At 38.7% G+C, this 25919-nt stretch overlaps 1 protein-coding gene across 5 annotated transcripts in view; it reads right to left on the reverse strand.

The window, feature by feature from the left end:
• Nucleotides 1-25919, reverse strand: part of SPIN1 (spindlin 1) — an 88504-nt gene that overhangs the window by 7586 nt on the left and 54999 nt on the right. For 4 of the 5 annotated variants that reach the window (XM_058301444.1, XM_004481422.5, XM_023585463.2 and 1 more), the window contains 2 exons: nucleotides 13756-13804; nucleotides 2555-2808 (listed from right to left, as the gene is read on the reverse strand). In XM_058301444.1, the coding sequence (XP_058157427.1) occupies nucleotides 2555-2808; nucleotides 13756-13804 (303 nt within the window). Of the gene's footprint in view, nucleotides 1-2554; nucleotides 2809-13755; nucleotides 13805-22173; nucleotides 22253-25919 lie in introns of those variants that run through there. The other variant, XM_071216584.1, reaches the window with a different exon arrangement.

The following is a 25919-nucleotide window of genomic DNA, read 5'->3' on the forward strand; positions in this document are numbered from 1 at the left end:
ATCTTTTTAATGTCTCCAGTTAATAGAAGGTAGCTAGATTCTCAAAGCTGCTTCTGAATTCAATCTGTTACACAGTTTAAGTTGAGGTACAAATTCCAGTGACGCAAAGATGTAATACTCTTTTCAGATAATTCTGGATGTTCTTCTATGATACTACATCAAAACTCAATGAAGAGTAATTCTTTAAAGGTTAACTGTCCTTTGCAGAGCTCCCGCATGGACTACTGGGATTGTAAAGAAGGGCAACCGCATGGCCAGGAACACAGACAAGCCTCAGATCCTCAAAGTGGCTGCACAGGTGGTCACCCAGAACACGATCTCACGCCAGGCGCCACGTCCTGATGCCGACTGCAGAGTCCTATTTGTACCCAGATCTATTCCTTTATCATTACTTCTATTAAAGACTATAAACACTAAAATTCTCATTGTGTCTACACATTTGGTGACTTCAGGTTGATTTGTGACTGGATACAATTAATAAAATAGAACCCATTGCCTTTAAAAATAAAAAAAAGGTTAACTGTAAGATAGCATCTGAAAACATTATCAATAAACTTCTCATTCTCTGTTAAATTAAAATTCACTCATCTGTCCTGCACACTGACTGGGTCTTTTATCAATGTATGTTTAGTGATATCATGGATGATTCGTATGGAAAATACTGTGTTACTGTATTTGCTGATTTATACAGATCTTCAAAACGGACAGTGGAAAGGCTAAATTATATCTTACTATTATGTAAATAGTTTTGGCTTCAAAGACCCCCTAAAAAGGTTCCAGGGAACCCATGAGGTTGACAGAACTCATTTTGGGAACCAATACTGTATATGGCATCACATGTTTTATTTAGGTCAACTAACTTCCTTTTTTCTCCACTTTTCGCTTGAAAACAATAACACAGTCTAAAGTACTAAGGCATCATGGTAAATATTAAAATTTTTAGTAACTGAATATTAATTAAATTAGGCATATGATATTGTACTGATCTGCATAAAATCCTTTGTAAAAAATTTTTTTCTTGAGGTACTGGGGTCCAGGAATTGAACTCTGGACCTCACACATGGGAAGCCAGCACTCAACCACTGAGGCACATGAGCTTCCCTAAGCTGGTTTTTTCATTTGTTTTGCTTGTTGTTAGGTTTGTTGGTTTTTTTTCCAGGAGGCACAGGGAACTGAATGGGACCTCCCACGTGGGAGGTGTGAGCTCAACCACTTGTCTCCTGTAGCGTGCCTTAAAAGGGATGGAGATTGTAATTCTGGGTCAGAAGAATGAATGGCCTTATTTAGCATAAACAGCTGATATGAAAGAGTGGGATAATATTTTATAAGCTGTGCAGATAAGACTCTTATGTGTTAGTTTCTTATGAGAGAAATGGCTTGATGTCAAGAAGAAATACAGGATGCACATCATGAGAAGTATGAGATTTCCAGTCACACTTAAAAAACAGATAATGTTGAAAATGTAAAAGAACTTAATATTATACCACTAGTTACCTTTGGGAATAATAATAGAGATTTAAATTTAAAGAAAGATGTTCGTGAAAACTGAACTATGTTAATGTAAGATGACTAAAGATTAAACACCTATCTCTAGAAAGAAGGTAATTTGCTGTTACTGCAAAGAGCCAATTTGGGGGAAAATGCAGACGTCCACCAAGAACACAATGGCATAGTGTGAAGAAAAGCTAAGGAGGGACTGATTAGTTTTTTGCCCATAACAATCTGATAGCAAAATTTCATCTCAGAATGAAAAAAATAGCTTTTATAATATTCCATCTATCCCTGAAAGTCTAGATCTGCTGAAGCTTTTTTTTTTTCCCCATGATATAAGCTTTTAAAGACAATTCTAAATGCAGAAACCAATATTTTAAGCAAGAACAGCATTACTGTAGTAAAACATTTCTAAATACTCTGAAGAAAATAACATTAATTTGGTTGTATTCTATCTGACATTTTTATACACTTTATGCCTTTAGGAACATTTGGCAAGGGAAAATTGATACTGTATACATGAAAAGAGAGGCTTTCATTTCCACAAATACTGTGTAAACAAACACTGTGTAAACAAACTCTAAGGAATTATAAAGCTCAAGTGTTTTCTGGTTGCTTAAATTTTAGCTCTAAGTACAGACAATAACATTTACGTAACATATAATGAACACATATATCTTACAAAAAGATTCAAAAATAAACTCATATGACTTTTTTTAGATATTAAAATTTGATGAAATTAACACAAGTTATTTCAGCTAATGATAGATATTTTTACCTACGAAAGTCCAGATAAATAGTGAGCAAAAATTGTAGCAATAACCATATTAGGAATTATATTGTAATCTTCATGAGGGAGCAATTTTATATATCTTTATATTCTGCATGGTTCCTTGAACAGCAGTTGCAGAATGTTTGCTCACCAGGTTTTGTAGTTTTAGGTGACTGATTTAAATGTGTATAGTGTATAAAAATACTAAGAAGGTAAAGGACTGGATAAAAGAGCATCCATTTCAAAATTATTTTAAAAGCCAAAAAATAAAAATAATAAAAAAGAACTTACCAACTCTATCAGGGAGGACTTCAAGTGCAGAAACTCTTTCATCTTTATTAAGTTCTAGTCCATAAACACAGTCAAATCCATCATATTTTATAAGATACAAAGAAGGATTTACGGGAACCTGATCCAGAACTGTTCCCTTCCACTGTGTAACAGGTCCATTCCCTTCTTTCCACCCATGCTGAATTCTGCAGCCTACGATGTTCCGCCGCGGCTGGGAAACAGGCTTGCTGGGCCCCACACTGCTCCGATGTTTTCTGTATTCACACATATACACACACATTGTATCATCTCCAACAGAACGACTGGCCAGTATGCTTTCATGACAGTGATCCTGAATTATATGCTCGCTAATGTCTGCCCCATTCACCTGTAGGGTTGGCTCAAGATTTCTTTTCCCAAGTCCCATAGCAGTGGTGGTCCCAGGGTGGGAGCCCCTCTCTACTCATGTCCGCCTCACCCCACCACAGTGGGTAACATGATATGTAAGCAAAAGAAGCTTGCAGTGTGGTGGGCAGAGGTAGTGAAACAAGGGTTAGGAACTACTATTCAAAAGCAACTTAAACCCTAACATTAAGCACCAGTTTTTCAGCTGAGTTTCCTTTAACTCAAACAGTTCACAATTAGATATCTAAGTTAATCAAAGAGAAGGACTGATCCCATTAAATACATAACACCTTTAATTATACTGCATATGGCTTTATATAGTATGAATTCATTCAAGTAAAGAAGAAAAAAAAAAAAAACAATTTTATTTCCTCCATTCTAATGTCCAAAAAATTCTGCCAGCATTGGCATAAACAAAAGGAATAAGCAAGGCATTTAACTTTTTCTTAAACAGAGTCCAGGCTTGTGTGTATCTATGTGTCTTATCATCATTCCATCTCTAGGAAATATACAATCATCGTTAAACACGTGAACAGTTTAGGACAAATACTCAATTTAATATTAAAAACTACTGGAGCAATACCAAACTACATTAATATTTAGAACCAATACACCTGGGCTCTTAATGTTTGCCAAAAATGATGTCTCAAAAAGTATAATATGGTGATTATACTAAGGTCCATTGTTTATACACTTCGGATGGATGGATGGATGGATGGATAAATTAATTTTAAAAACGCTTCTTTTGAAGGCAAGTTCAATAAAAAGTAGGGCTCATCATGCGCAGTGCTGATGCGCACAAGGAGTGCCGTGCCATACAGGGGTGTCCCCCGCGTAGGGGAGCCCCACGCGCAAGGAGTGCACCCATAAGGAGAGCCGCCCAGCGCGAAGGAATGAACAGCCTGCTGAGGAATGGCGCCGCCCACACTTCCTGTGCCGCTGACGACAACAGAAGCGGACAAAGAAACAAGACGCAGCAAAAAGACACAGAAAACAGACAACCGGGGGAGGGGAGGGGAATTAAATAAATTAAAAAAAAAAAAAAAAAGTAGGGCTCAAAAAAAAAAAAGGTACAATACGGTATAAGAGAGGAGTAGATATGGTTCAAGCAGTCAGGCAGTTGGGCACCCACCTCCCATATGGGAGGCCCTGGGGTTCAGTTTCTGGTGCCTCCTAAAAAAAGATGAGCAGATGCAATGAGCAAGGAGTGGGTGTGGCTCAGGTGGTCAGGCACCCACCTCCCACATGGGAGGTCCTGTGGTTCAGTTTCCAGTGCCTCCTAAAGATGATGAGCAGACACAGCAAACAGACATAGGGGAAAGACATCTGAGGGGGATGGGGAAGTATAATAGAGGTGGCCACAGAGAGTATATTTTTTAATACGTCAGAAAAACAGAAGAAGCAGCCTTAAGGAGCTGAAGCCAGGAAAATTATCTTGAAACATTCTCATCCCTTAAAACAGAAGATCTTCCTAAAACAGAAAAACCTATCTCATTTACAGAGGAGTCTCAGGAAAGGTTGGATGTCACATGAAGATTTTAGGTAAAAAAAAGACAACTAACAACCTGAATGATGGACTGACAGGCAATGACGCAAACTAGAAAAATATGCCCAAGAAGGTAACTTTACCTAACATTAAGCAAACAGCAGAAGCCATGAAAGAGGAATATAGAAAAGGTCAGAAATGAGGGGGCCAGACAAAAGAAAACCATGAAAAAAAAAAAAAAAAAAGACAAGGTAAAGGAGCAATTCACAATTAAAAATTTTTTAAAAGAAGTCAAGACTAAACTAGAGAGGGAAGTGAATTTGCCCTAACAGGGCTTTCGCCTACCACATGGGAGGTCCAAGGTTCAAACCTAGGACCTCCTGACCCATGTGGAGCTGGCCCACGTGCAGTGCTGATGCGCACAAGGAGTGCCATGCCATGCAGGGTGTCCCCTGTGTAGGGGAGCCCCACGCACAAGGAATGTGCCCCTTAAGGAGAGCTGCCCAGCGCAAAAGAAAGTTCAGCCTGCCTAGGAATGACGCCGCACACACGGAGAGCTGACACAGCAAGATGACGCAACAAAGAGACACAGATACTGGATGCCGCTGCCAAGAATACAGGTGGACACAGAAGAACACGCAGTGAATGGACACAGAGAACAGACAACTGGGGGCAGGGAAAGGGAAGAGAAATAAATAAAAAATAAATCTTAAAAAAATTTTTTTTAAAAAAGACTAGAGAAACCTGAGAGCAAACCAACAACCATGGGAGCATGTAAGAAAAGAAAACAGATGACAGAAAGGAGACAGATGGAAAATAGAGAAATAAGTAAGAGACAGTGACAGATATGTCAGCCAGAGAAAATCCAACTTATACGTGACAAGAACTAAAAATAACAGAAACAGAAAATAATACTAAAAATGACAATTCAAACTTTCCTGAAATAGAAGACTTGTATATACATAAAGCACTCCTGGGGAAAAAATGACTCAAAGTAACTGACATTAAGACATATTCTATTAAGTTAAGTAAAACAAATGAACTTAAACAACAAAAAATCCTCTGGGCGCCCAGGCAAAAGGACTAATAATGTGATTAAATGGAGAACTTTCAGCACAGAACTGACAGTAAACAGTAAATACATTTAACTGCAAAATCAAGACAAACGATGGGGATATAATTGTTATTTGTTCTCACAATGTAGATTCAACCCAATTCTCAAAATGGGAGAAAAGAACATGGAAAGTAGAATTAGCTTGCTGACTCCTTTACTAAACTTAACAAAAATATATTATATTAAATTAGATGGAGAAAAGAAGAGAGCAAAGATAGAAATTCAATATTATTCATAGTAAGGAATCAATACATATCCAAAAAAATTTAAAAGGAACCAGTGTTCGCAGCAGCATTATTCACAATTGAGAAAAGATGGAAACAACCCAGGTGGTCCATCAACTGATGAACCCATAAATATGGTGTGTGTGTACTGGAAGGAGTATTACCCAGCTGTAAAAAGGAATGAAGTCCTGATGCATGTGACAACATGGATGAACCTTGAGGACATTATGTGGAGTGAAAAAAGTCAGACAAATGGGCAAATATTATATGATTTCACTGTTAGGAGATAGTTATAATAAGCAAACTCAGAGTTAGACTCTAGAATATAGGTTAGTAGGAAATAGACTGGGGTTAGAGAATGGGGAGTCGATACTTTAACTTGTACAGGTTCACAAATTAAGGCTGATATAAGGGTTTAGAAAGGGATGGTGGTTTAGTAGCACATTTTTGTGTATGTCATCAACAGCAATTAACTATACAAGTGAATGTGGTTAAAAAAGGAAACTTTAGGATGCATATATTACTAGGATAAAAATTAAAAGATAAAACATAGGACTGTACAACACAGTGGCCCTTACTGTAGATGATAAGAGTTAATATACAAGTATAAGAATGTTCTTTCATGAATTATAACAAATGTATGTCACTAATACAAGTGATAAGACTAGGGTGGTAAATGGGAAAACTATACCTAATGTAAATAATGGACAATAGAACTATTTTAATAATCTTTCATTAATTATAACAAAGGTACCTACTGTTTTTTTTTTTAAAGTACAATTATTTAAATAGTGTTATCATCAATTGTAACAAATGTTCCAAACCAATGTAAGGTGTTGGTGGTGGGGTGGTATATGAGAATTCTGTTTTTGATGAGTAATTGTTTCATAAACTTGTAACTTCTCTTAAAAATAAATAAATAAATAAATAGATTTAATGGAGAGAGACAAAGGCTCAACAGGACATGAAGTCTGTTGAGGTAACATGTGTGGACCCAACTACTAATAATACCCACACTCAAAAGATGTGAACTCCAAGACCTTTTTATAATCTTGGAATATGCAACTACATACAACTGGACCTCTGTAGGAAACTGGCTGGTGAAGGTAATTTCGCTTCTCCCCTAGAAAAGAATATAGGACTCTTTTTTGAGCATTATTTTTTTCCTTCAACTAGACAAGCAATTCGTATCTTCTTTTGATCATTAGGCAACATTCTTAGTGATTCACCCTCCTACTGGATCAGGTTTTATTAACACCTTTAGCAAAGACTGTGATTGGCTCCCAAACCTCACTAAGGAAAAAAATCAATCATACTCACCATTTTGTAATTTACAAGACATTCAGCAACAAATGCTGGAAAAGGTTCTTTTGTAGTTTTGGTGGCATGAATTTTTCTACTCCTTAGATTCTCAATAAAACCAATATAAACTTAGCCAATAATAGCAGAAAAGGGCAGGACAGACTCAGAACGATCATTTTTTAATCCAGTTTTCATCCCTTCTACATTTATTAGCTGGTATTCTTTCTTAAATAATGATTAGCTGCAGATCCTCAAGAGGTAAGGTAGATACTTGGTTGTTTCCCTTTAAATAAGGTTTTCTCCCTTTTGTTAGTATTACAAGGGACTCAAATCAGGCCAGTAGGAATCCTTTTCAAAGCAGTACCTCTGTCCTTTACTTCTAAAGACATATGATCCTTTCTTTTTAGATGGATTTTCTCACTTCTTTTACAAGGCAATTTTAATTACTAACTTTTGCTGTGACATGGTACATCTGATCTTTATTTTCTTGAGGGTTTTTTTTTTTGTATTTTGTTTGTTACTTCTTTTCATGTCCTCACTTTCCTGTTTTCCTTTTTCTGTCTACCTTTCTTATCTGTATAGCTGGAATGAATGAGGTTTCTATGGGCCAAATGAAGTTTCTAACGGAAGCTTTATATCTTATTTCTAGTCTCCCAGAAATTACTTTTAACTTTCTAAGCAATAAAGTAAAATTTACCTTTTTTGACTAAAATTTACAATCAACCAATACCTATACCTTCCCTTCCCAAGCAAAATTAAAACCAACAAAAAACCATCAGCAGAAGAGGGTGAGGGTGGAGGCAGGGACAAGAAAAGGAAAAAAACTCCCTTCACATATTTTAAATAACCTTACCTGACCACTTCCAATGTGTCACTGAATTGGGCTTTTGCCCCAAATTGTTATTTTTCATTTTGCTACCTTCTTAAGAATAATTTTTACAACTGCCTTATTTAGACATAAGGAAGGCTTTTGTGTTGATTCTGCTTAACACTCTCCCCTATTTTCTTCTCATGAAGTCTATCTTTCTGGATATATCATCTGCTGACTCAGATAGGGTTCATAAATGTAAACTTTCTGAATTCCTGCAAGTCTCAAAATATTACTTTGCCTTCATTTCTGAATTTGCTAAATATACAAAATCAGGTCCATATATATCCTGCCATAACCCACTGAATGTACTGGGGGAAGAGTATGAACTACAGAGTAAACTATTATTCACATGGTGCAGCAGTGCTCCAAAATGTGTTTGCCAAGTGCGATGAGTGTGCCACAATTATGGGGGAGGTTGTTAGTGTAGGAGGAGTGAGGGGAGTGGTGGGGGGTATACAGGAACCTCTTATGTTTTTAACAATGTAACCTTTTTTGTGATGTATGTATCTTCAAAGAAATACAATTTACAAATATGATGAGGTGGGAGGTGGGGGATATGTTTTATATGGGAACCTCACTTTTTAAAAATATAATATTCTATGTGTTCTATTAACTTTAATAAAAATTAAAAAATAGAAAAATCAGGTCCAAAATCTTTTTCTCCTCAGTATATGAGGGAAATAAGTATTTTCATTTTCTCATCCAGAGTCTGAAGGTATCAGATACCAAGCAGATCCTGTTCCTTTGAGGGTAACTGGCCTTTCCTCTTTCTGCCGCTTTTAGAATTTTCATTGTCCTTGGAGTTCTGAAGTGTCACCATGAAACTTACTGACACATGATTTTAATGATCCCTCTCTAATAGTTAGTTGGTCAGTGTAAAGATATACAAAATTATCTTCCATATTTATTCTTTGGTTATTTTTCACCTCCATTCCCTGTTCAAAACTCTTATTAGATGGATCCTCGAACTTCTAGGTCTATCCTCCATGAGTCAAATTCCCTTTCATACTTTTCATCTCAAAGAAAGCCTTAATTCAGTTTTTTCTCGAATTAGGTAAAATTCCACTTTCAGCTATCTATTGAGTATCTTACTTTTAAGTAATATTTTAAAGAACTAATTGTTTCTTTTCTTGCTGCTTCTATTAACTCTTAGGAGCTGGGTCTTTGTGTTGAATCTGGTGCCGTTCTGAGTGCTGGTTTTCTTCTCTTATTTGATGATTACTGGTTAGTTCTGTTCTATAGAATGACTTTTATGCTGATAGTTTCTTTAGTTGTCTGGGGATTCTGGTGTTCATATATTCAAGTCGAGATTAAGTGGTCTTTCTAGCTGCAGTGTATTTCTTCAGCCCACATGAGAGTCCTTAGTGATAAATGCGGGTTCCGAGGGCAGAAGCCATGATTGAAGTTATTGTAGAGCAGACAGGAAGAGACAGGCGACCACAAGTTGAGGGGAGGCGAGCCCAGTACTTTGTTTCAGTACCAATGCCACCTAATGCGGCTGTCTCCTCACCCTTTAATGGCTTGAGTGATTATGCCCAAGCCATTCCATTTTCTAGCCCTTGCTACCGCTGAACTTTGCAGTATTCTAGGTATGTATCTGCTTTAAATATTCACTTTTTGGAGGTCGTCTTTTTCAGCTGTGACTAAGTGTCTCTCAACTCAGTTTAGTTCTGATATAAATTTGTTCCCATTTGCTTTAGATCTTTCAAAAATGTCTCACTGTCCTGGTCTGCTGCAAGGATGGTCTTTCTACCTCAATTACTACCTGTAATTTCTGATGATTTATCTTAATGAAAGCTACATTAAGGCACTATTTTTCATCTGTTAACAGAATATCAGCCTTTCCAGAAAACAATTTGGCAATATGTGCCCAAAGCCTTACCATTTGAGTATCCTTTGTCCCAGTGATTCCACATCTAGGAATTTATCGAGAGAAAATAAGGCACATGCACAAAGATATAGATACTATAATGCTGTGAGCATTGTTTTTAACAGGGAAAACTGAAAAAAAAAAAAGTTCAACAATAGGTACCATTGATTAAATAATTAAAAGTACATCTATATATGATGAAGTAACTACATAGCTTTTAAAATCATGGGAAAGAATTTAGAGACAATTTAAGAACCCACAAACATAGAAAACATGACCCTAAGGAAAATTTGTATACACACACAATTATCCATACAGGTGTGCAGTCAAGACTGAAACAATATACATTAAATTATTAACAGTTGTAATCTCTGGATGATGGTATTAAAAATAACTTAGTTTTCTTCCTTTATGTTTACTTGCATATTCAAAGATTTTCTATAAAGATTTAAGTATTTCACTTTTGCAGCCAGATAAAATTGATGTAACTGATGCCCTAATTCCACATAGAATGTATATAAAAATAGATTTGTATGCTTTAATAACAATTCCTACATTTTATTTCTATTGTCATATTCTGGTCAAGAGTAATTCTACTTATAGAACATTTATTTCATTACTTCTGAAAGAAGAATTAAAGAATATGTAGGGGAAAGGACGAGCACATAGAGGGTTCCCAGGTTCGATCTCCAATACCTCTTAAAAAAAAAAAAATAGAAAAAAAACTCTCATTGGGGAGCAGATGTAGCTCAGTGGTTGAGCGCCTGCTTCCCATGTATGAGGTCCTGGGTTCAATATCCAGTACCTCCTAGAAAAGAACGGAGGTGCCATTTCTACTCAATTTATTTAATGAACACATAGGATGACTGAAAAAACAGACACAATAAAGTAGGTTTTAACAAAGATAGCTTTCCCCCCAATGAATCCTGAAGGTAAAAACTTTAAAATCTAGAGTCAAACTTTTCAATTACTGGGTCTTGCGAATTAGGGATAACTGCTCTGCAGCCAGTTTACAGTGTTTGAAAAATAATAATAAATAAATCAGGACAAGCCTAGTATTAAAGAGTCTACAAATATATAAGTTGTTAATAATTTGGTATAAGCCCTTTGAACTAGCATCTACTGGAAGACAAGGTTTACAAATTCCCTAATTAACAAGTCATACTAAGAATATCTAATATTTAGCAAAATGACAATAATTGCAGAAGCTAGGTGACTGGGATGCAAGATTTATTATATACTACTCTCACTATTTTTGTGTATACTCAAAATTTTTCATAGAAAGTTAAAAATTATATGTTAGGCAAGTTCTTCAGAGAAATTTTACTTTAACTTCTAATTGCTAATTAGGATAAAAATCAACAAGAAAAACTTTATTTAAAAAGCACGCTTGAAAAAAACTTGCTTTTGAGTTGAAATAGTATATATAAAATCAAAGTATTAGAATATATCAAATACTAGAAAAAGATAAAAAATTGAAACAAACACCTTTTGGTCATTACTGGATAGATCCAACCTAAGAACATCACAAACAAGAGTTGTGTGATTAATAATCTAAATATCTTCTTTTGATTTAAAAGGATAGCTCTGGATATATGTATCATAAAAAGTCCTTCAATCCTCTTATTTTCTGGGGAAAACATCTAAAGCCTTCTTAAGGTACCATTTTATAGCAGTTAGTAACAACCATTCCCAAAGAGCAAACTGTAAAAAGAATACCAATACACTTCATTCAACCTAGGAAATCTTGAATTATAGCCAATTGCAAATAAAAGGCTATATATGTCATGATTCAAACAATTCAAGCGATAGAAGCAGAGAAACTAGAAATAAACACATCTATGATTTATTTTTTCCTTGTCCTCAGAAGTCAGGGTCTCTGAGAAAATAAAAGGTTCAAGGAAAAAAAAATTGATTAAAAGGAATTTAGAGAAGAGCTAACATCTGTCATACTCTAAGAATGATTAGCTTTCGGTTCAGTGTCAATGAAAGTAAATGGTGGTCAATTACACAGCATCACAACTACCTTTAAATGCTATAATTTTGTGTTCTAATTTCCACGCAACCTGATTTAGTCCTCTAACATGCCTATTATTTCCTATAATGGAAGACTGGTGCTTCTCAAACTTTAACAGGTATCAGAATCACCTGGAGAGCTTATTAGAAGAAACTCCGAAGTTTTACTCCCATAGATTCTGATTAGACTTTCTAACAAGCTCTCAAGTGAGGAAGATGTAGCTGATCCATCAACCACACCTCAGGCAGCACTGATACATTATTTCCATACATCAATGTTCCCACAAGGGTGAAACGAGACATATATGCATTTTGCTCGACACTTCAATCATTAAAGCTCTGAAGAATATCATTCTAATCATTTTGTCATCGAGGGAGAAAATCCTGGATTGAAAGACCTTTTCTCTAGACTCCTTAAGAGCTTAATTGGCTACTATTTCTTATCAGCCTTTAAATGTCATATTTCGATAGTCAATATTTAAAGACACCATTCTTGTTAAATTTTCAACTATCAGAATTTTACTATGAACTAGTGGTTTACCTGTCAAACACTATGCACTTTGTTGTGGGAATTAATTAATTATGCTCTTTCCTATTCTATTTTTAACTTTGGTATATACAAAATCAGCTCACTTATTTCATTCCTACAGCTTTTAAAAGACCAAAAAAATCCATTAAATCAAAATATTTTCCTTTTTGTAACATGCAAACCAGCAAACAGAGAGAAAAAAAGTGCTATGCTAGGAATTGTAGCTTAATAAAAGTCATATAGTTTATACTGTTATTTCCCAGTTTAAAGTGAACACAAAAACAGGATGAATAGAAGTTTTCTATCCAAATCACCATGGTTTCATTATTTCATCTAAGAGGTGTGCACTCTGAGAATACCAAAGATTTCCACTGTAGATTTTCCAAAGCACCACACACTCTTCACTGGCACAAATACCAGTTATTGCAAACTGATTAACAACTATCACATTTTGACAAATTTAAAATCGCCAACACCTTGGTTACATTTAGATGCATGTTCCAATAGTTACCCAATTTATGACTGAGCTACTCCATTTTCCAGAGATAAGCTAATAAATTATGCATTTCAGTAAATGGTAGTTAACATGTGTTCTAGAAGCCATGCCCTGTTTTTGAATCCTAGCTCAAGTGATTACTTATTAGTTGCATGTGATTACTTATTAGTTGCATGTGATTACTTATTAGTTGCATGACATAGCACACGTTACTTAATCTCCATGTATCAGTTTCCTCATATATAAAAGGAGCTCACAGTTCCTACTTCACAGGTTTATCATGAAAACTAAATGAGACTTTACCAATGAAACTGATAATGATGCAGGTAAAATTATTAGTGAACAGTATTTGAGATTATAAACTGCAAGAAATATCCATGCAAATGCATCTATACTGTGATTAGTAGACACGTTCATTTTCTGGTCTTGTGAGAAATATACTAAAGCATAGTCACCCCTTCCAACAGTACCTTTAAATGGAAATCTGCTTACTATTCAAACTAGTAGACAAAATATAGATTTAATCTGAAAGCTAAAATCTTCCTAACTAAATTCATCCTAGACCCTCCTCTCATATTTCTACTTTTTCCCTTCAAGATGTACTTGAAGTATACAAGTCCACCATGTGCCTGCCACACTCTCTACAGCTGGTATTTCCTTCCATCAGGCCCAGCTCCCACTAAGCTAGAGAGGCCAAAGTTCTGACTTGGAGACTCTTAAAGGCTAAAGGATAACTTAGGCACACGTCTAAGCCTCAGAATAGGATTACATACCACTACTAACACTACTCAACGTGCACTGAAGCCAAGAACCCCCTAACTCACAGGACATAGGGCCTCACATAGGTGATCTTGTAGTCTCGGTAAAGAAGGGACACATGACGGAAAAACAAGTTTCAGAATTGCTTACTTGTGGGAAGTCCTTTTCTTCATCATGTTTGCAGATACACCAGCATGTCCTATAAGAGAGGTGAATATACAGTCAATGAAAACAGAATAAAGATACCTTTGAATTGAGGAAAAAATTTCTGAACTATAAAGCATTAAATGAAAATAAACCATTAGCCAAATTAAGAAAGCCACTTGTTTACTTAACCTTTAAAAAGGTGAAATGAGGGATAGTGGGAAGATAAAATGACAGCAATGCCAATTTTTTTTTACCTCTCCAAATTAGCCATAAAAACACCCAGAGGAGGGAAGCAGATGTGGCTCAAGTGATAGGGCTTCTGCCTACCATATGGGAGGACCCAGGTTCAGTCCCTGGGGCCTCCTGGTGAAAAAGAAGGAGAAAGCATGCCTGTGCAGTGAGCCCGTGCCCGCGTGGTGAGCCAGTGCCTACAAGGCAAGCCAGTGCCCATGGGCCAGTGAGTGCCTGTGCAGTGAGGTGAGCGCCTGCATGATGAGCCAGTGCCCACACAAGTGAGATAAACCGCAAGAGGATGACACAACAAAAGAGAGAAGAAGGGGAGAGTCAAGGTGAAACGCAGCAGAAACCAGGAACTGAGGTGGCAAAGCTAACAGGGAACCTCTCTCCATATCAGAGGTCTGCAGGATCGAATCCTGGTGAATCCTAGAGGAGAAAAAATGAGACGAAAAGACCAAAAGAGAAACAGATACCGAAGATGACACAGGGAATGGATACAGACAGCAAAATAAGTGGGGGGGGGGGGGGAGGCGGGAAGAGATAAAATAAGTAAATAAATCTTTCCCAAAAAAACCAAACACCCAGAGGAGGGAAATGGATGTGGCTCAACCAACTAGGCTCCCGTCTACCACAAGGGAGCTCCAGGGTTCGATGCCCAGGGCCTCCTGGTGAGGGTAAGCCAGCCCACGTGGAGTGCCGGCCCACGCAGGAGTGTCCCCCTGCATGGGAATCCCGCCCAGTGTGGGAAAGCTGCCCCGTGCAGGAGTGCCAGCCAATGCTGAGAGCTGGTGCAGCAAGATGACACAACAAAGGACAAAGAGGAGAGAAAAGAAGACATAGCAGGGAACGGATTTGGCTCAACTGATAGAGCCTACCACATGGGAGGTCCAGGGTTCGATCCCCAGGGCCTCCTGACCCATGTGATGAGCTGCCCCACACACAGTGCTGATGTGTGCAGGGAGTGCTGTGCCACGCAGGGGTGTCCCCCTATAGGGGGAGCCCCACACGCAAGGAGTGCAGCCGGTAAGGAGAGCCGCCCCACATGAAAAAAGCACACCCTGCCCAGGAGTGGCACCGCACACACAGATAGCTGACGCAGCAAGATGACAGCAAAAAGAGTCAGATTCCTGGTGCCGCTGACAAGAATACAAGCAGACACAGAAGAACACACAGCGAATGGACAAAGAGAGCAGACAAAGGGGGAATGGGGAGAATAAATAAATAAATAAATCTTTAATTAAAACAAACAAACAAACACACACACCCAGAGGAACTAAGACAGCAAAACCAGAATCCCATGGACAAAAACTACAACAAGAAATAGGTGACAATTCTAGTCATAAAGTACTAAATGTTACGCAGCATGCTTCCTGCCTAAAACAACTAGTAAAGTGGACAAAATATAGGAAATAGCTGATTTCCAACACTGGGACAAACAGGCCCATGGAACCTAAGCAAAGGGTTACAACAAGGTGAGCCCCATGCTGACGCCTACTTCATGCCTGAAAGCAGCGTTTGTACAACGGCATAGGAGGGGAACCAAGAGCAGTTTTGCTAAGGTTTACTAAGCTGAGAGGCTGAAGCCGCTCAAATTTGTGGAACGAAGTGCTGCCATGCAGAGAGCTACTTAGAAGCGGAGCTCTAGAAGTCTACACAGAGAGTGCCTAAGTCTTAGCTAACCCTAACAGACATAAACAAATCTTGAGAAATCACAAAGAGATGAAAATCTTCAAATTCCAGCCAGCCAGAGTAGAAACACCTCTTTGAACACGTGGCCCAATCAGTAAAATTGCCAAAAGGGGGATGCCTTCATAGGAAAGCTAAACTAGCCCATAGCAAAGAGCCCATAGTAACGTAGTAAACTAGCCCATAGTAAAGAGACTCTAGACTGACCTGTCTGCCAAAACAAACTTCAACACTCTTTAAAAAACATCAACAAAATCCCAACACACAACACATTTCAAATTTCCAACATCTCATTAAGCAATTTTAAAACATGCAGAATAGCAGATTGTAACCCCATAACAAAGAGGGTTATAATGGAAATGATGGAATTATACTAGACAAAGACCTTATAAGAGCTATAATAAATATGCTCAAATATTTGAAGGAAAACACACTTAAAATAGAAAAAATGGAAAACAGAGAAATGAAATGAAAATGCTGAAAAAAATACATGATGTCAAATTAAAGATTCACTGGCATGATTAACAGCAGATTAGGCCCTGCAGGAAAGGTCAATGGACTTGAAGACATAGCAATACAAAACACCCAAAATGGAGCACAAAGAATAAAAGTTGGGGGAAAACATGAACAGAACCTGGACTCCCAGAAGGCAAGGAGGGGTGAGGAAAAAAAAAAGATACTGAAAGAAATAATGGCAGGATTTGATAAAAGCAAAGATTATTACAACACAGCACTTCCTCATCAAATTTCTGAAAACTACTGGGGCAGTCTGAGATACTTTATGGATCCCCCCAAAAAGACAGATTATGTTTGTAAATAATACATTCTTCTGGGTGTTACACCCTTTCGATTATAATGGATTCACTTCAGGGGCCTCTGATTAAGTTTACTTGATAAAATCAATTTAAGGCTTCTGATTGGATTACACCTGTAAGGCATAACTCATATTGCGTCCCCATCCCCTTGGTGGGCTGATATAAACTGTCATTCAAAAAAGCACACGGGATGAGAGAGCTCTGCTGTTTTTGCTCCCGGGCCGAGCTTACAGCTTACCTTGGAAGAGAGCCAAGACTGACACAGAAAGCCCAGGAAATGAGCCCTATGCCAGGAAAGAGGGCAAAACTGGGAGACAAGCCCTGTGCCAGCCTGCAGCTGAGAGAAGGAAGCCCAGGTGGGGGAAGCCTGAACCCTTGCAGAGACTAGCGACAATCTTGCTGCAACACGTGGCCAACTGACGGTGACAAAGCAACCTTGGGACTCTTCAGGGACTTGCAACTGTATGCTTTTACCCGAAATGAATACTCTTTATAAAAGCCAACAGATTTCTGGTACTTCACATCAGCACCCCTTTGGCAGACTAAGACAACTACTAATAGAGAAAGTTTTTTAAATAGCCAAAGAACAGGAGACAGAGGCAAACAAAGGCAAGACTGGCTCTAAATTTCCTGTCAGAAACAATGCAAGCCAGAAAACAGTGGACTAAAATCTTTTTTAAGGCCCTGCTAAAATAAACAAACCTGTCAAGTAAGAATACTGTAACCAACAAAAATACATTCCAATACCCAGCAACAGTTAGATTAAGTGTAAGTAGTCTAAACAATCCAATTAAAATACCTTTAATGGGAAGTGGATTTGGCTAAACTGATAGAGCATCTGCCTACCATATGGGAGGTCCAGGGTTCAAACCCAGGGCCTCCTGACCCATGTGGCGAGCTGGCCCATGTGTAGTGCGGATGTGCACAAGGAATGCCATGCCACGCAGGGGTGTCCGCCGCATAGGGAAGCCTCAGGTGCAAGGAGTGTGCTCCGTAAGGAGAGCTGCCCCGCCTGAAAAAAGCACACCCTGCCCAGGAGTGGCGCCGCACACTCAGAGAGCTGATGCAGCAAGATGATGCAACAAAAAGAGACACAGATCCCTGGTGCCGCTGACAAGACGCAAGCAGACACAGAAGAACACACAGCGAATGGACACAGAGAGCAGACAATGGGGGTGGAAGGGAGAGAAATTTTAAAATAATAATAATAAAATAAAATACTATAAAATGAAAAGGGCCAATTATTAAAATCAAAGAAAGTAATTTTAGGACAAAGAATATTTACCAAGGATCAAGGACATAAGTCAATTAATCAAGAAAAAATCTTAAATGTGTATAAACCTAAAGAATATAAAAATAACCTGATGCAGGGAAGCAGCTGTGGCTCAATCAGCTGGGCTCCCGTCTACTACATGGGAGGCCCTGGGTTCACATCCTGGGGCCTCCTGGTGAGGGCAGGCCCACCTGCACTCTGCGGAGAGCTGACAGCCCAGGTGCTGCAGAGTTGACGCAACAAAAAGGGAGACAAGCAAAAATGCAGAAGAATGCACAGCGAATGGACAGAGAGAGCAGAAAGCAAAAAAGCTGCCGGGGCGGGGCGAGGGGGAATACACGCTGCAAAAACTGACAGAATTGAAAAAATACACCTGGAGATTATAATTACACTTAGAGATTTCAACTCTCCTCTTTCAGTAATCGCTGTAACATGTAAATAAATAATCTGTAATATAGAAGACATGAACTGCAGCAACCAACTACTTGACCTTTATAGAATACAACATCCAGTAATGGCAAAATACAAAATATTTTTCAAGTTCTCAGGAATATTCACCCAGACAGACCATAAGCTGAGTCATAACACAAGTCTTAATACATTTAAAGAGCTGAAATTAAAGAGATTATTTAATTGGAAGAGTTTTGGTTCTAGTTTAGAGATAAAGATGCCAAAGACAAAGCTTGCCTGCTAGGAAAGCCTTTCTTCCCCATTTTCACCCAGCATACTGACTTGTCCTGAAAGAAGTAGACAGAGTCATACTGGTGGCTAATGGGTGAAGAAAAAAGTAAGTGACAAAAACAAGACACAAAGGAGGAGAAGAAGCACATCTAGTGAAGCATCCACAGAGTATCTCTGGGCTTAGAGTAGGCAAGGATAAAGGAGATAAAGAATGAAAAAGGAAAACTGAAAATAAGGGATTTTTAAAGTTCTATTTGAACTGCACCAGCTATCAAGGTTCCCTTCCTCTCCCCACTAAACCTGATGCCCCAACACACACACACACACACACACACACACACAAGATACTGAGTACTTCTAGGAAAGGCCAACTTTATTTTAACATTTGGGCAAGTCCCAGCTTAACAATCATTTCTCTATCTCTATAAATAATCATTTCTCTATCTCTACAAAGCCTTCATATCCCACCCTAATTCCCTGCAAAGTTGGCTTTCCCGTTCAGGAGGGGATCATAGCAGAAACAGAATCTGTTATATATCAGTCAAAGGAAGGCAAGCCATTCACAATCTAATAATCCTTTATTCTTACATAAGAATGACAGACAACATTCAGTAGCCACACAAAAAACAAACAAAAAACCAGCAGTAATATGACTGAGAAAGACCAAAACAAGTAGTGCCACTGTCTCTGAAAATGATTAGAGAACTAAACAAATTAAATAATTAGTATTCTCAAGGAAATTGAGATATATTCACAGAACAGGAACAAAAGTCTATGAAAAGAACTCTTGAGAATAAAATTATTTCAAAATGAACGTTAAAAAAAAATTAGCCTAGAGTCATTCCTTCATCAGGTCTGGGCTAGAAGACAAGAGTAGCACCTTCAAAGCTGAGGTAAAATGATAATTATAAACACTGAATTCCATATTTGGCTAAATTACCAATTGAAAGTAAAGACATTTCCATGCATGCCAAGGTTCAAATTTTATACCTCACAGACTTCTGCAGAAGTTACTGGAGGATACCCTTCAGGAAACTGGACAAAAAATATCATGAAGACATAAGATCCAAAACCACAGATTCAGCTTAAGAGTACAGAGGTTCAAGCATGACTTCCGTGAGGTAGGCTGGGGTACTCTGTACAGATGGGAGCCAGAGACACACAGAAGATGTCTCCTAGAAGGGACGTCACACTCTAGAAAGCGTAAGATAAATAAACCTGTATCACAAAGGATTAATAACTCTAAAATAAAAAACATGAAAGTAGGAAAAATGGAAGCAATATGAAGAGAAAAAAGGAGGGTCAAATAGCCCTTATACGTAAGACAAGATATTAGACTTACATATAAACCTAAACTGAGGCACCATTTCTCACTTATTAGACTAACAAAAATCCACACGTTTAACAAACATACTATACCAGCAAGACTATGGGAAAAGGAATTCTTACACAGTGCTGGTAGGAATGCCTAATTTTACAGCACCAATGGAGGGTAATCTGGCAGTATCTCATAAAATTACTTACACGTTTAGTGTTGCACTCAATTCCACTCTAAAAATCAAAAAAATAAAGAAAAAAAATTTTAAAAATCTATCCCAATGACACGCTGGCAAGACATATGGATAAACCTATTATTTGTAATAGCAGGAGTGGAAACAACCCAAATGTCCAGTTATAATAAACCAACATGATACATCCACACAATGGAATACTATTTAGCTGTAAGAAGCTATGAGGAGATACCTACACACTGCTAAGGCATGGTCACTTTGTTTTTGTTAAGTGGGAAAAAACAAGGTACAGAAGAGGAGGCAAGAAGATATATATTCCCTGGGCAGTGATGTCAGTTTCTAAGAGTGGACAACTATCACCCCTCTGAGAAATAGGTAAGTGGAAAATAGATAAGATCCTTCACTACAAGCAGCTATATCTATATCTGTTATTTCTACGAAAGAAATGAAATAGAATCATAATTTATAAAATGAACTATTCTATGCTCACAAAACAAACTGATTAAACCATGACTTTCAAGAGAAACTATATAGATGAACCTGTTCTAATAGGGGCTCATTCAGACACATGTTCCAAAATAAGGCCAAAGATAAACTTTTAACTGAACTTCAGGTGAACTCATATTCAGAAGAGACAAATGGCAGTTCCAAAAACACATATAAATTAGAAATTCTAACCAACCGCTGTCCAGACATACTTAGTGACTCCCACCTTAAAACCCCCTATGGCTAATTCTTCTCTTGCAAGTATCTTTCCATCGTGAGAGTCCACAGAGTCTGTTAAGGTGATACTCTCCCTTCTGCTGAGCAAATTTAATAAACCCAGTTTTTGAAAGATTAGCATGTCTTCCCTGGTGGTCTTTGGGGGCACAGCTTCAACAGAGGGTAAATGAGTATGACTATTATAACTTTAAGGGAGAAATGAGAAGATTGTGGAGAGATGAGCACATTCCTGATACACGAATATACTCAGGATTTTAATCGGTGCTTTGTTGGATCAGAAATTCAAAGAACATGAGTCCAAACTGTGTTAATGATCTTTACTTGAGGAGCAGGAGGTTATAAGGTGCAGATACCTTAAAGGGGCCACATCCACTCCTACCCCAAATAAATACCCTTTATAAAAACCAACCAATTTCTGGTATTTTGCATCAGCACCCCTTTGGCTGACTAATACACCAACCTATCCTCTCTCTCTCCATGCTGACAATACTGTGCTGTAAGATGGCAGGAAGAGAATTTGTGTCATAACAATTCCAAACAATTCTTATTTTATAAAGAACTTTCATCTACTTTGCCAATCAGATATGCGTTTGACTTCATTTGCATTTAGCCTGCTCACTAGTTAGACTGAGCTGCTTTTCATAAGTTTATTGGCTTTTCATACCTTCTTCCCATTTTTAAAATCTGACTTGTCTTTCTTTTGATTGTAGGAGACTTTGTATATTCTAGACACCAATCCTTTGTTGATATGCATTGAACATACATTCTTAAAGACACTTGAGAAGAAATTATGTGTAACAGCAAAAAGCTGGCAACAACATTTATGCCTATCAATAAGAAAATGAGTCAAATTTGATCAAAGAATAAAACAGTTTAAATGAACTATCAACAAGAAAAAAATCACTAAAACAATGACAAATGAAAAGCAAGCTGTGGACTATGTTCAGTACATCATTTCTGTAAATTAAAACACAATAGCAGGAGCCGATGTGGCTCGAGTGGCTGAGCACCTGCTTCCCATATGGGAAGTCCCAAGTTCAATTCCCAGTGCCTCCTAAAAACAAAAGCAAACACCAGCTTCCCACATTGAGGTCCCAGGTTCAATGCCCAGCCCGGTACCTCAAAAAAAAAAAAAAAAAAAAAAAAAAAACAACCACTAGTAATACTATACATTGTAGTTAGTCAACCTATGAAAGTGAACTATACACTGTAGTTAGTCAGCTTATGAAAGTTATATAGAATAGCATTAATTTGGGAAAAGGACAGAGGGGAACGGTGCTTTATTGATTCTGTAATACTCCTCCCTTCTTTAACAGCACACTCCAATCTCAAAGCATGAAAGTAAGGCTTCCTCCAATCACTTCTTCATTTGCTTCACAGCAAAGAGAACAAGAGAAAAACAGAGTCACCAAGATTTAACCCTGAATCATAATATGAAAATGAAAGCCAATGGAGGAATAGTAAATGTCCCAGAAAAATGGAAAAAAGGTCAAACCTAAGGATCAGTAGACAGCAATACCAGTGAAAAGCTGATTCTCTCCCACAGAACTCCAGAAACGAGCTGCACAAGGTTCCTAAAAGGCAGAGAAGTGACAGGTACTGAAAAAAGGACCAGTGTTTGAGAGTCTGCATAAAGAGCACTTTTTTTCAACCAGTGAAATTTCTATAGTTCCTGGAGAAATTTTAGTTGAGGCACAAGGAAGCATAGGGATGAAGACTGGTGCTGAAACTATTGGGATTATGTGAATTCTGCACAGGAAATGGCAAGATCACCTTCCTATCACACCCTTTCCCCAACCCAGCTTCAGAACACCGGCAATGAGAATAACCATCCCCTAAGCAAGGAACGTGAAAACCATCTCTGGAGAAAATACCCACAGGGAAACGGACTTTGGCCCAGTGGTTAGGGCCTCCGTCTACCACATGGGAGGTCCGCGGTTCAAACCCCGGGCCTCCTTGACCCGTGTGGAGCTGGCGCATGCACAGTGCTGATGTGCACAAGGAGTGCCGTGCCACACAGGGGTGTCCCCCGCCTAGGGGAGCCCCACGCGCAAGGAGTGCGCCCATAAGAAGAGCCGCCCAGCGCGAAGGAGGGAGCAGCCTGCTGAGGAATGGCGCCGCCCACACTTCCCATGCCGCTGACAACAGAAGCGGACAAAGAAACAAGATGCAGCAAAAAGAGGGGGAGGCAAGATGGCGGCTGAGTGAACTTCACGGTTACTAGCTCCTGGGGGGAATTGGTTGGGAGGCGTCGGAGACTCTTTGGGACTGGCTGTTTCGGGATTTTTCCTGGTCCGGAGGTGTCTGGACATCGATTTGGAGGGAAGGTAACAGAGAGGATCCATCTGTGAAATATACACGGAGATCCCAGCTACGTGTGGAGGATTCCCTCCTTGGGTAGGCGGAGCCGAGGCAGCTAGCACCGCGCGGAGCCCCGGCGGGCGGCGGCCAGGGTAGCCGATTCCGGCCGAGCCCGGCTGAGCCGCGGCGGGCGGGGGGGCGGAGCCCGGCTGAGCTCAGCCGAGCCCAGCCGCGCCACGCCGGGCGGCGAGTGGGAGAGCCGCGCCGCGCCGCGAGCGGGAGAGCCGAGCCGCGCTGCGCCGCGCCGGGCGGCGGGCGGGAAAGCCGGGCCCGGCCGAGCCCAGCCGAGCCCAGCCGAGCCGCGGAGGGCGGCGGGCGGGGGACCGGAGCCCAGCTGAGCCCAGCCGAGCCTGGCGGCGGGGTTTCTGTTCTTTGGGTTTTTTTTATTTTTTATTTTTTGTTGTTGTTGTTGTTCTTGTTGTTCTTTTTTTTTTTTTTTCAATCCTCTCTTTCTTGTCCCCAATATTCTTCTTATACTATTTTCCCTTAACAATACAATAGGTCCTACAGGAAATACCTCACATTTGCTGGGTTTCCTCACCCTCCACTGCCTCATTTCTCTGTGAATAGATTTAGCCTATCTACACTATCCCTTTCCCCTACAACTTGATATCCTCCACCATCTGCTATCTCTCCTATATTCCATCTCCCTTTCTTTGATCCACAAAGTGTCTAACTCTTAATTTCTAATACCTTTGTTTAGTTTTCCATCTGGTATTCGTCCCTGAAACTATTACCTTTCTTTTCTCTTTCCCTCTCTCACGAAAACAATAGCCTCTTAGTACGTACCACATTCCTCCCATATTCAGTCGTCTACCTCATTATAGGTACTTTCCTACTACTATAACTCTACACAATTTACATGATCTAACCTCCATCCTCCCAGAACTCATATTGTTGCTTTGTAAACATATATCACCAATACTACTTCACACTTTTTCCTTCCTTACACAATTGACTTTCCCCAGCACTAATACTTTCCTTTAAAGTGAGCTTAACTAGCAATAAGAAATTGGAATAAGAAGAACAAAGTGACAAAGAGAAGATATAACACTTACGCAAAAACAACAGCTAATTAATCTCCAAGACTAGACAAAGAAGCTAAGGAACTGATTAAACCCGTCAAGAAAAAATGTTGACAAGACAGCAACAAAAATCTACAAACCAAACCAGTAATCAGGAAAACATGGCTGAATCCAATCAACAAACTGAAAATCAGGAAGGGGGGCAGGACTTCGCACAAGCAATGAAAGATCTCAGAACATTTATCACCGACAAATTTGATGAAGTAATGAAAGAGGTTAACAGCGTGAAGACAACACTCGGAGGGGAAATTGCAGACATGCGCAAAAAAATAACAGATATGATGGAAATGAACACCACAATTCAAGAAATCAAAAATACACTTGCAGCAAATATCAGCAGACTAGAAGAGGCAGAGCAGAGAATTAGTGATGTGGAAGACAGTGCATTGGAAATCAAACAGATAGTAGAAGTGGTCAATAAAAAGGTAGAAAAAATCCAGATAGGACTTAGGGACCTGAATGATAACGCAAAACGCTCAAACATACGTATTATAGGCATTCCAGAAGGAGAAGAGAAGGGAAAGGGGTCAGAAGGAGTGTTGCAGGAAATAATGAATGAAAACTTCCCAAATCTACTGAAAGAGACAGATGTACATATCCAAGAAGCACAGCGCACTCCACTGGTCATAAACCCCAACAGGCCCACCCCAAGACATATACTTGTCAAATTATCCAATGCTCAAGACAAAGAAAAAATTCTAAAAGCAGCAAGAGAAAAGAAAACCATCACATACAAGGGAAACTCCATAAGATTAAGTGCTGATTTCTCATCTGAAACGATGGAGGCAAGAAGGCAGTGGTATGATATAGTCAAGGTATTAAAGGAAAAAAATTTCCAACCAAGAATACTCTATCCAGCTAAACTAGCATTCAAAAATGATGGAGAGTTCAAAATATTCACAGATAAACAGAAACTGAAAGAGTATATCAACAAGAAACCTCCCCTTCAAGAAATTCTTAAGGGAATTCTGCAGGAAGAAAGGAAAAAACAGGACAGTCAGAGATGGAGGAGAGTGTAAAAGCAACAAGAAAGACAAAAATAGAAGGGGAAAATAAAATAATACAAACAAAATATAACAAACACAAATCCAACCAAAATATGGCTACCATAAATAACTCTCTAAACGTAATAACACTGAATGTCAATGGATTAAACTCACCTATCAAAAGATTCAGACGGGGACACTGGATAAGGAAATACGACCCATCTATATGCTGCCTACAAGAGACACATCTTAGACCCAGAGACTCATGGAGGTTGAAAGTGAATGGCTGGAAAACAATCATACAAGCAAACAACAACCAAAAAAAGGCATGAGTAGCTATATTAATATCAGACAAAATACACTTTAAATGCGAAACAATTGTGAGAGACAAAGAAGGATACTATATTTTAGTGAAAGGGACAATTTGTCAAGAAGATCGAACAATCATAAATATTTATGCTCCTAACAAGGGCGCCTCTAAATATGTGAGGCAAACGCTGGAAAAACTAAGTGAAAGAATAGATGCATCTACAATTATAGTGGGGGATTTTAATACACCACTATCAACTCTGGACAGAACATCTCAAAAGAGAATCACTAAAGAAACAAAACATTTGAACAGTATATTAGAAGAGCTGGATCTAATAGACATATATAGATCATTACACCCAAACACAGCAGGATATACATTTTTCTCAAGCGCACATGGAACATTCTCCAAGATTGACCATATGCTAGGCCACAAAGAAAGGCTCAATGAATTCAGAAAGATCGAAATCATACAAAACAATATCTCTGACCACAGTGGA

Source organism: Dasypus novemcinctus, chromosome 8, assembly GCF_030445035.2.
Source record: "Dasypus novemcinctus isolate mDasNov1 chromosome 8, mDasNov1.1.hap2, whole genome shotgun sequence".
NCBI classification, from domain to species: domain Eukaryota; kingdom Metazoa; phylum Chordata; class Mammalia; order Cingulata; family Dasypodidae; genus Dasypus; species Dasypus novemcinctus.